This window comes from Antechinus flavipes, chromosome 6 (assembly GCF_016432865.1).
Source record: "Antechinus flavipes isolate AdamAnt ecotype Samford, QLD, Australia chromosome 6, AdamAnt_v2, whole genome shotgun sequence".
Classification (NCBI taxonomy): Eukaryota; Metazoa; Chordata; class Mammalia; order Dasyuromorphia; family Dasyuridae; genus Antechinus; species Antechinus flavipes.
The window spans coordinates 241,162,961-241,174,134 of NC_067403.1; the positions used below are offsets into that span (position 1 = coordinate 241,162,961).

An 11,174-nucleotide genomic window follows, 5' to 3' on the forward strand; every position below is an offset into this window, starting at 1 on the left:
CAGCCAGCTGAGGAGGAATGGGGTGGGATGACGTTATTTCCTCTGAACCAATCAACAATCCTAAAGAAACAACAACCCCAAAGATGCCGGCTCCAAAGCTTTCCTACAGCCTATGACAGAGACGACGAGTCTGCCGCTCCGGACCAATCCGAGGCTTGTATGGGGGCGGGGGGATGACGGATCCTGATTGGTCCCAAAATGCGACCGCAGAGAGAAGTGGACGGAAGAAGTGATTGGCAGTCCAAGAACACGCCTATGGGGCGGGGCCACTACGACCAGTGGGCGGGGCCACGCCGGTTGTCAGTGATGATCAACAATGCGTCCCACGCGCCTGGGCGGCGGGAGCTGGGGATTGCTTTAGGGAAGCTCGGAGCTGCCGCCCCAGCCTCCGGGGCCGGGGGACCCGCGGGGCCAGCTTCCCACCAAGCGGTGCGGCTCGAGCTACTGCCAGGACAGGAACCCAACCACGCAGGGCGCGTTGGCGAACGTTTCCTACCGACCCGGCTCGGTGCCTCCGCGCTTTGGAGCTTCATCTGCATTGATGCTTTCCACCCCATCCACAAAACCGATGCCCATTTCCGAGGGGGCACATGCGCCCTCTCGGATTTAAACTGTGGCTTAGCGAGCCTTTGCCTTCCCCCCGATCCCAAATCTGCCTTTGCCCTCCTCGCTCGCGAGCGCCGCCAGACACAGCCCCTGGCTCGCAGTGGGCGCTTCGCAAACGCCCCTTCCCGACCCTCCAGGACCAAGAAGAGCAAGGGCAGCCCTTCCCGGCGTGATTCTGCTTCTGAACGCCACCATCCCCCCAGACTGCTCTCTCCGCAGTCCCCGGAGACGTTTGGCTGCCAAGCCCAAAGATCCTTTGCCCCCGGGAAGCCTGTGACTCTCCTGCGCCCCCTTGTGGCCGGGCTGACCGGAGTTCTCCTTCCTGTCTCCTCTGCCACGGGCATCCCCTTTGCCGGCTCTTCCCTTCTCCCTCTCTGCTACTTCTTTTGTAATCACCGTCACCGCCCTCTCATCAGCTCCCAAGAATCCAGGGACCAAATCCTCTTCTCGGCCCGGATGTAAACATTGTGTCCCAAACAGAACTCGAGAGAGCGCAGAGACCGGCGCCATCCTCCAGTGCCCGGGAGTCATCCTGCCCCCTCCCACCCAGTCTGCCCACTTCGCCTTTGCCTCATTTCTCCAGGAGCCCCTTCTCCCTTCTGGTCCCGCCCCCCCCCAGACCCCCACCCCCTGCACTGCTGCAGTAACCACCAGGGCTTTCTCCTAAAATGCAGAGCCGAGCAGGCCTCCCCCTTGCTCTCGAAATTCCCCTGCTTGTCTGTCACTTTTAGGACCGGGCTTTCCTAGCTTCCTCCCCAACACCCATCCTTTGGTCCAGTGACCTTGGCCTCCCGGCTCTTCTTCATACACAAGACTTCCCTCCCCCCTCTCCCCCCGAAGCAATTGGGGTTACGTGACTTGCCCAGGGCCACCCAGCCAGGAAGTGTGAAGTGTCTGAGGCCAGATTTGAACTCAGGTCCTCCTGACTTCAGGGCTGGGGCTCTAACCACTGCGCCACCTAGCTGTCTCAAGAACAAAGTGTCTTGACCCTGGGCATCCCCGGTGGCTGACCCAAGACCTCTGACTCTCCATGTTGCCCCTCTGAGTGAGTTACATTTGACATCTCCAAAGTCTGGCTTCTAATGTTCTATGAGGCAACAAGGTGGGCACCTGGGAAGAACGATGGATCTATAGTCAGAAATTCTGGGTTCCAATCCGGATCCTTCTAATTATTGTACTCTGCGTGATCTGGATTCGAATCTCCACTCTTCCAATTCCCACACTCTGATCTGGGTTAGAATCCTGCCTCTTCTCATTGCTTACTGTACTCTGTGGGGCCTGAGTTCAGATCCTACTTCTGACTCCTGTACACATGATCTGGGTCTTTGGGTCTAAAAAGGGGGACAAGGAGGCACATGATCCTCAGTAAGAGAGAGCCTCTGCAGCTTCGGACTGACTTAGAAAACCTGCGGCTTCAGTCTGGCCCTGAGAGGGTCCTCAGCAAGGCCTCCAGGAAGGCTGGCATTCCCCGGGCCTCCGCCTGGGGGCCTTTGCCGGGTGTCGGGGCCCTCCCAGGCCTCAGGGTCGGAGCCGGGCCCCGGGGCCCAGGACAGCCAGAAAAAAGCCAGGAAGGACTCCAGAGCCTAGGGTTGTTTGTCAGGTTTAATGCACGTCAGGAACAAACCATAGTTAAAGGGGAGTAAGGCCGGTCCGGCTTGCCCCCTTGGCACAGAGAGCCCAAGCGCAGGGCACCTCAGCTCAGAGTGCTGCAGGGCAAGGAGCCTCTCAGCCCTGCGGGTGGTCTCCCTGGGTCAGAACCCTGCCCTCCCGAAGCTGCTCTTTTCCCGCCGGCGTCCGCCCTTCCCACCGGGACCTGCAGCTCCTGGGGCAGGAAAGGGGGGGGCAGCTTGGCCACGAGGGGCGCTGAGCTGGGACCCGCGGCTGGCAGAGCCTTCAGGCCCCCACACACTCCACATAGTTGGCGGGGTAAAGGCCGATGCGCCCGCTCTGGAGCTGCCCCTGGCACCAGCCCTGCTCGTCTTCATCACTCATCTTCAGCAGCTCCTCCCCTGCAGAGAAGCCACGGGTCAGTGGGGGGCGGATTCACAGGGATAACGTCCCGAGAAGGACCCGGGGCCCTCTGGGAAGGCTTGCGGACCCCTTCTCAAACCACACATAAAATAAAATACAAGTACCAAGAAAACCGGTTCTATCCGCCCAGTTATCAGGGTACCTTTGAAAAAAGCTGACCCCAGGTAAGGAAGACTGGGGACCGCCCCCCCCCCCCGCCATGACCTCTCAGAGCCAATCAGGGACAAGGACATCTGCTCAGAACACAGCCTGGATATGGGGCATGGGGGGGGGGGACGGGCACGTGGGCCGGAGGGGCAGGGAAAGGGGACTCTCCCCTGCAGCTCAGTGAGGCACACAAAGGCAGAAATCTGCCTTTCACCACCTGCTGCTGGTACCCGGGGAGATGGGTGGGGGGGCTGATGAGGGGAAGTGAGGGGAAACCGGGGGGCAGCCCCTACCTGCTCTGAAACTCAGCTCATCCGCTTCCTGGCCCGAGTAATCATACAGCGCCCGCACCCGGACCCCCATGGCCCCCTTCCGGGGACTCTCATCATCCGACCACTCCTCATCCTGCCCATTCCTGCTGGGATCGAAGGCGCATCAGGCAAACCCAGAGCCTGCCGGGACCCTCCCTCCCCCCCGCACCTGGGCCAGAGCTTTCAAGGGCCGGGGCATGAAGGCCTCCAATGGGGTCCTGGAGACTGGGGCAGCAGCCACTGAGGGCATCCCAGGATCCAGGATTGGGGAGGGAGAGAAGTGCTGAGCCCAGGCCCAGAGAGGGAAATGTCTCACTCAGGATCATAAAGCCAGGAGGGACCTGAAGCTAGACTGGAACCCAGGACTTGCTCCAAGCTCCAGCCCCTTCCACTTGTGAAAACTCTCCCCAGTATTAAACTGGCTCCCATTTCCCTGAACCAGGCTCTGACCTCTGACCTCTGGGGTGGAGGTCATGGACCAACAGCCCCCCCCCAAGATGACATGGGCCAGCTTCCTCATCTTTCCCCTCCCACAACTGGGGAAATGGCACCAGCCACACGCTCACTTGGTCACCAAACCTCGATGGAAACGGTCCGGCCCCAGCTGGCCGCCCTCCTCGGGCCCACTCACCCCTGGCTCCCCGGGGACTGGGGGGGCACCGAGCCGTCCCTCGTGGGCACAATGCTGGTCAGCGTCACCTCATCCGGGTTCCGGCTGCCCTTCTCCTTCCGGGTTATTGTCCGCTGAGTGTCCAAAGACCACTCCTGGGGGGCAGAGGAAGGGGCTCAAGCCTGGGGCCGAGGGGGGCCTGGGGAGACGGCATCTCTCTGTGTCTCCCCCCCCTCGAGGCGCTCCCTGCCCATCTCTCCTCCCTCCCTCCTTCCCTCCCGTGAGGAGCCTCTTTAAACACAATAAAAGACCACGTGTGGCCCGGGCGGGGGAAGGGCTCAGCGCGCCCACCTCGAACTGCGGCCAGTTCATGGCCATGCCGGGCCCGTGGGTGCCGCGCCACCAGCGCAGGTCCTCCTCGTCGTTGGCGGCCACGATGCCCTGGTGCAGGTCCCGGTGGAGCTGCTGGAACCTGGAGGCCCAAGCTGCGGTCCTTAGGGAGGCCCCGACCCCGAGCCCCAGGCCCGGCCCCACCAAGCTTCCCCCCCTTTTCTCCAGTCCCTGCAAGGCCCAAGCGGAGAGGCGGAGCCCGCCAGGGAAGGGTAGGGGGGTGCCTGCGGGGTGCCCACGGTGCTTCAGGATGCCCACGGGTGCCACAGTGCCCTGGAGTGCCCTGGATGCCCACAGGTGCCCATGGTGCCCTGAATGCCCATGGTGCCCGGGATGTCTGCGGGGTGCCCTGAATGCCCACGGTGCCCGGGATGTCCGCGGGGTGCCCTGGATGCCCACAGTGCCTGGGATGCCCATGGTGCCTGGGTGCCCACAGTGCCCGGGATGTCCACGGGGTGCCCTGGATGCCCACAGTGCCTGGGATGCCCATGGTGCCTGGGTGCCTATGGTGCCTGGGTGCCCACAGTGCCCGGGATGTCCACGGGGTGCCCTGGATGCCCACAGTGCCTGGGATGCCCATGGTGCCTGGGTGCCTATGGTGCCTGGGTGCCCACAGTGCCCGGGATGTCCGCGGAATGCCCACGGGCCCCCTCCTCAGCCCCGGGCCCTGCTCCTGTCGCTGCCGCACCTGTCGCTGCTCGAGAGGTCGAGGTGCTGGTGGAAGCTGAGCAGCATGTCCTTGAAGAAGAGGAGCCGCTGCCGCTCGGCCGCCTGGCAGCCCTCGAACACCTGCTCCATGTCCTCCATGTACCGGGGGGTGTAGCGGTGCAGCTCCGCCAAGGTCTGCTCGTACTGGACCCTCGTCTGGGCGGCCGGAGGGAGAAGGCGCTGGGTCCCCGAGGGCTCGGCCCCAGAGCCCCCGCCCGGGATCGCCGCCGCCCCCCGGGACTCTCGGGGACTTTAGCCCCGCTCGGGGAGCAGGAAGGGGGCGAGGGGACCGGGGCCCTTGGTCGCCCGGAGCCGGGAGCCCCTCTGGCTCTAAGCCGGGACGGCCCAGGGGGGCGGTACCTTCTCGGCCTCCTTGCTGCAGCGCTCCACCCGCTCCTGCAGCTTCCGCAGCTGCTCCTGGGACACAGCGTTGTCGGCGCGCGCGTGGCTCTCCCGGGTCTGCGCCGTCTTCTCCTCCTTGCGCGCCGAGTGGTAGCTCTTCTTGGAAGCCTCCACCTGCGGGGGGCGGCACGAGGCTCCAGGCCCTGCCTGCCAGGCCCTGCCCGCCCCCGCCCCGGCGCCCGCTCGCCCTCACCTCCTTCAGCCGCTTCACCCAGGGCTTCTGCGCCTTCCGGAAGCCGTCCTCCGCGGCCCGGCTCTCTCGGAAGCCTCCCAGCACGGGCCGGTGGAAGGCCTCCCGCTGCCAGGCCCGGATGCGGTCGCTGTCCTCGCCGTGCAGCTTGTCTCGCACCTCGAGGTGCAGGGCGCTCAGCCGCTCCGCCGCCGTCAGGAAGGCGTGCCAGGCCTTCTCCAGGGTGCCGTACTGGGGCCCTGCGGCGGGGGGCATGCCGGGTCAGGGCGGGCGCAGGGGGCTCCAGAGGCCGCCGACCCTCCCCGGGCACCTGTGCCAGGCTCCTCCCCTCCCTCCCGCCACACTCCTGCCCAGGACCCCGTGCCCGCCGACCCCCCAGGCACCTGTGCCAGGCTCCTCCCCTCTCTCCCGCCACACTCCTGCCCAGGACCCCGTGCCCGCCGACCCCCTGGGCACCTGTGCCCAGGCTCCTCCCCTCCCGCCACACTCCTGCCCAGGACCCCATGCCCGCCGACCCCCTGGGCACCTGTGCCAGGCTCCTCCCCTCCTGCCACACTCCTCCCCAGGACCCCGTGCCCACCGATCCCCCGGGCACCTGTGCCAGGCTCCTTCCCTCCCTCCCGCCACACTCCTCCCCAGGACCCTGTGCCCGCTGATCCCCCCCGGGCACCTTTCTCCACGGCCCCTCTCCACTTGCGGGCCCACTCCGCCAGCTGCTGGGCATAGGCCTTCTCAATGCGGGCTCGCTCCTGAAAGCAGCTGACCAGGTCCCCGCAGAGCCGGTGCCCGTCCTCCACGCGCTGGACCGTGCGCTTGTAGTTCCCGGCCTGGGGGGAGTGCTCCGTTAGCCCTCACTCCGTCTCTGGCCGCCGCCGGGAAAGGGCCCCCCAGAGGTCACACCCTCCGCTCCCAGACTCGGGGGCCCGATGAGGCCCCGGGAAGCCCGTCGGCTCGGCCAGGGGGGTCAGAGGGGGCTTGCGCCCCGGGTCCCCACCCTGACTCCAAGGGCGGGAAGTCGGCCTGGCATCCGCGGCCCCCAGCCCCCTTACCTCCCAGAAACTGCCGCCGGGGATCTCCCCGCCCGCATCATCCTCCGAAGCCATCTTCTCACCACAGCACCGAATGGTGGCGATTCCCCGATGCTCCCGGCGCGGCCGCTGAGGAGCCGAGGGAGGGGCACGTTTGGCCACAGCCCCGCATTCCGGATATAAAAAGCCCCCGGCCCTCCCCGGCCCTCCCCCGGAGCTGCGGGAGCTGGGAGGGCCAACAGGGGGACAGGCAGGGAGGGCTTCTCCGGGCCCAGCAGCGCCCCGTGCTCCCTGCTCCACGGCGGGGTCACCCCGCCGCCCCCCGGCTCCTTCCACCCCGCTCCCAACCACAGCCCGCCTACCTGGGCCTCAGGACGGGAACCAAGGGCCTTCGGGGGGTCCGAGCGCCTTAATCTGGAGGGAGGGGAGGGGCAGTCAGCCAGGGCCGGGGCCTGCTCCCTGACACAGCAGCTGCTGCCCGAAGCGCCCGACGCCAGCAGGGGAATGCCAGCCGGGTCACGCGATCTGGCCGGGGATTAGGGGGTGGGAGATGGCCAGAGAGCCCCACGCCCCCATTTCCAAGGGGCTCAGGAGGGAAAGGTCTCCTCCCCCGTCACAGAGGCCCCTCCCTCGCCAGTGTCCACAAGAACCAGGGACTCCTCCAGGGAGGACCGCCATCCCCACAAGTGCCCTGGGAAAAGGAGGGCTTCAGAGGAGGGAAAAATGCTGGGCCCGGGGCAGAGCGCGCCAAGGCCGAGGCTGCCTCCGGGGAACAATTAGCGTCCATCTCCAGGGCCTCAGTTCCCACCCTCAGGACGGCTCTGGGGGATCAGGGTGATCTTTATCCCCATTTTACATGCCAGGAAACTGAGGCCCAGGCTCAGCCGGTAAAAGGCAGGATTTGAATCCATGTCCTCTGAGTGCGGGAGGAGCATTCTCAGACAATGACCCTGAAGTCTCTCCGGGTTCCTCCCCAGAAACCCAACAGCCCCTTCTAGCTCCAGGACAAAGTCCGTGGCAGGGGCCTGGGGACGGGGGTGTGGGCCCCACCAGCCCCCCAGCCGTAGCCCCTGCTGGGAGAGAACCTTTCCAGGGGGAGCAGCAAGGCCGTGACCCCAGAGTCCCAGCCTCGGGGCCGGGTTTGGGGCCCAGGGCCTCTCCCTCCAAAGCCAAAACTTTTTCCCAACCAAGGTCAACAGAAAACCAGAGAAACCTGTCTGTCTCGGAGCCAGGATGGGCTGACAGCGCTATCTCCCGGAGCGGGGCTGCGACCTTTGGGAACCCAGGCCTGTGCCCTCCGAGAGCCGGGGGGTGGGGGAGAGACCAGGGACAGCCCGAGACACAACTGATGCCCCCAGGATGCCACACGTCCCAGAGAGTCTGACTCCTCCCACAGACAGACCCGGGGGACGCCCTGGAGCATCCCAGGATCCCACCCTAGCTTTGCTTCTTCATGACCCATGACCCCCACGCCCACCCCCGGCTCCCAGGTCTCCGGCTCCCTCGCTCGCCCCTGCCCCCGGCACCTTATGCCCGCTCCCCGGGGCCTGCCCCCCCCCCCTCACCTCCTGGCTTTTCACTCTTTACAGCCAGAGAACACACATTCCTGAGGACAAATTGAGGACTTTGAGGACATTCCCCCCCCCAGCAGATAATCGCTCCCTGCTCCCGGACGGGTTGGGGGGACCCCATGACTGTGCCCAGGCCTCGGCCAGGAGGCAGAAGGGCCTCTGCGGGGGGGTGGCCCGTGCCCCGGCTCCTCACCCTGAGCCCTGTGACAGGCCTTGGAGAGGCCTCTGGAGGGAGCCACCCTGGGCCCTGCTCCCCTCCCCCTCCCCAGAACAGAGCCCGCAGTGTGCTCGGGAGCTGGCGCCGCTCCCTCTGGCCTCTCAGAGCAAACACTCAGCCCCAAGCCCAGGGCACTGCCAGGGCCACAGAGCCCCCCTTTTCCCCATGGTCAAAAAAGAGAAACAATTGCTCTAGGGAGCTGCCCCCCCCACGCTGCCTGGCTCCTTTCAGCCGCGACCCTGGTCTCCGGGTCTGCCTAAGGCCCACCTGCTCACCTGTTGAACAGAGTGAGGGGCAGGAATCACCCCCACCCCGGGAAGAAGGGAAGGGCTCTCCCCCTTAGCCCGGCGGAGGCCTGAGGCTGGCAGTGCAGCTGCCCCGGCCAAGCTCAGCGGGGTTCGGCAGCTGGCTGGAAGCCAGGGGTGAAGCTGGCAGAAACTCCCTGACCCCCACCCCCAAAGCAGGGCCCGCTGGGCCGGCAGGCTGGGGAGGGAACCTGAGCTGGAGGCCAGAGCTCTGCCCTTTGAGGCCCAGGCCGAAAAGCTCCAGCTGCTGTGCCAATCTGGCACTCCCGGGCTGCCCGGAGTCCCCAAGGGGACCCACAGGGCTTCTCCCTCCGCTCCGGAGGGCCGGGCGGCGCTGCCCTCGTTGACTGGGGGAGGGGTCCCGTGGTGGGGCTGCCTCCACTTTCCCGGCCTCCTGGCATTTCGGGGTGCGGGGGGGTGGCCCCGGCGCGGCCAGGCTTGCCTTTCCAGGGCCAGCGAGGCGGTGGCGGAGCAAGCCCCGGCACGCAGCGAGCGCGGAGCGGTGGCAGTGCGGGGGGGAGGGGGGGTGCGGGGCAGGGTGGGGGGGGCTGCAGGCTTTTGGGGAGTGAGCAGAGGGGAGGAGAAAGGGCCCAGGGAGGGGCAAAACAAAGGGACGCTTCAGGAAACCCAACCTGGCGGCCGCCAGCGAGGCTGGCTGGGTGACGCACTCGGGAGGCCGGAGGGGCAGTCCATCCCCCGGCCCCTGGCCTGCCCACACCCCCTCCTGGCGGGCATCGGCCATCCATGCCTCAGAGCCCACGCGGAATGGGGCTGGGGCCTGGCCCCGAGGCTCCCACCGAGCAGCCCAAACTTGCTTAACTTGGTTGGGGGGGGAAACGGGGCCTGGAAGGAGCGCTCCCACCTGGGGGAGGGGGCGGCAGAGCCGGGGTCCGAGAGAGGGTCCCCAGCCCCCGAGAACCAGAAGCTCGGCGGGGCGGAGCATGGGGGGTGGGCAGCCCCCGCCCCCTCTGGGGAGGGCATCCAGGCCCCCTCCCCCCGGCCCTCCCGCCCCGCGGCCGCCCCCCACTCGGGCGGGGTGGCCGGGGGTTCCCGGGGGCGGGGGCTGCAAACTTCTGGGGCCTGGGCCGGGGGGCGGCCCCGCTCGCTCGGTCTCCCGCCGAAGCCCGCCCTGCCCTGCCCAACCCTATGGAGAGCCGCGCCTGGCCGGGGGCCGGCAGCCCGGAGCCCGCCCGAGCCGGCCCGCGGCGCGCCGCCCTCCGCGCACTCACCGTGTCCCTGGGCTCGGGGTGGAGGGGGGGCAGCAGCCTGGGGAGTGGGAGTCCGCCGAGGCTCCCGGCCCGTATCTTGCTCCTGCTCCAGCCGGTGCCGCTGCCTCCCGGAGCGCGAGGCCCTCCCCCGGGGAAGCCCAGCCCACCGGCCCCGCCCCCGCCGCCTCGGCCGGACCTGGAGCCGAGCCCCCCCTCCCCCGGCCCGGGAGCGGGAGGTCGCTGGTGCAGGGCACCCTGGACGGGCGGCCGCGGGGGGAGGGCGCGGGGGAGGGAGGGGAGCGGGAACGGGCCTCGGGGTCAGAGTCCTCGCGGGCAGTGGTGCCCGGCGTCCGGCTGAGATTTCAGGATCGCCTTTCCTCGGCCAATAGCGGAGCCGGGTCAGGTGGAGATCGGTGTGACCCGGGCACGGCCCAGCTGGGGAGCCGGCGGGGGCGGGCCTGGGGGAGGCCGCGTGGCCCCCGACGCGCCCTGGGCTGGCGGCTCCGGGTCTCACCCCCAGTGCTTTCGGAACTCTGCGCCCCGCTTTGCCACTCGGCAAGTTTCAGATCTGGCCCCTCTCCGTCCCAGCCCCCCCGCACCCCTTCTCCCCTTCAGCCCCGGGGCTGCTATTTATAGCCCCCGAACCGCTCCAGGAATGTTCAGAAGCTGAGCTGCTCCCACCTGCTGGGCACCCCCCCCCCCCGGGCCCAGGCTGCTCCCTCTGACTTCTCCCCTTCAGTACGGAGCTGGTCGGCATTGATTGTGCTGCCGGGGGGGGGGGGGGGGCGCGCGCTTGGTCCCAGGACCCCGACGGGCTTTAGTCCCGATGCGGTGCGCGGGCACGCGCGAGCGGGGCTGCCCCCGGCACCTCCCGCCAGCCTCGGCCAGACCTCCCAGAGCGGAGCCGGAGCGGGGGAGATGCTCGACCTGCAATTTGGGAGCCCTGTTATCTCGCCGCCAAAGAACGTGCCCCGGGGGGAGTCGGAGCCCCGGCTCCCGAGAAGAGAAGGGGCCAAAATGTTCTCCGTCTCGCACGTACGCGATTTTATTTTTCTCCGCTCCCCACGGCGGGTGTGAGGGGTGGAGTAAAGGGGAGAGGGGGCGTAGATTTAAAAATAGCAAAATGATGTTGCTTCTAAATGCATCAGGGAAGAGCTGCTCATGCTCTATGAAAAGCTCTGCTCCTGACTGTCCGCGAAAAGAAGGGACAGAAGGCTGCTGGGAGACGCTGGGAGCGGCGGTCCCTGCAAGGCCGGGACGCAGCCTCCCACCCCCAGTTTCTGCTTTCATACCACAGCGGAGTTTTGCAAATAATCCCTGGACTGGATGACTCCGAGGCTGATTTCTCACACGAGGGCGTGTTCCCTCAGAATGTGGGTTATAATCCCAGTTTCAACACCCACTCATCGTGGGCCCGGGCTTCAATCCCTCCCCTTGATACCTCAGTCGG

At 67.1% G+C, this 11,174-nt stretch overlaps 2 protein-coding genes across 5 annotated transcripts; one reads left to right on the plus strand and one right to left on the minus strand.

Annotated features, from left to right (window-relative positions):
• Window positions 1-2,190: 2,190 nt before the first annotated feature.
• Window positions 2,191-11,174, minus strand: PACSIN3 (protein kinase C and casein kinase substrate in neurons 3). 4 transcript variants are annotated; one of them, XM_051965998.1, is made up of 11 exons: window positions 11,017-11,174; window positions 6,786-6,837; window positions 6,445-6,552; window positions 6,066-6,222; window positions 5,399-5,634; window positions 5,164-5,319; window positions 4,784-4,959; window positions 4,057-4,177; window positions 3,727-3,860; window positions 3,078-3,202; window positions 2,191-2,615 (listed from the first exon to the last, which is right to left on the minus strand). In XM_051965998.1, the coding sequence occupies exons 3-11, from the start codon at window positions 6,496-6,498 to the stop codon at window positions 2,500-2,502; spliced, it is 1,275 nt and encodes a 424-aa protein (XP_051821958.1). In that variant the 5' UTR covers window positions 6,499-6,552; window positions 6,786-6,837; window positions 11,017-11,174; the 3' UTR covers window positions 2,191-2,499. The 4 variants fall into 4 exon arrangements, with proteins under 4 accessions (XP_051821958.1, XP_051821957.1, XP_051821956.1 ...); XM_051965997.1 differs by lacking the exon at window positions 11,017-11,174 and adding an exon at window positions 10,652-10,753; XM_051965996.1 differs by lacking the exon at window positions 11,017-11,174 and adding an exon at window positions 9,746-9,891.
• Window positions 9,458-10,360, plus strand: LOC127541541 (basic salivary proline-rich protein 2-like). The gene has a single exon (XM_051966769.1). The coding sequence runs from the start codon at window positions 9,458-9,460 to the stop codon at window positions 10,358-10,360; it is 903 nt and encodes a 300-aa protein (XP_051822729.1).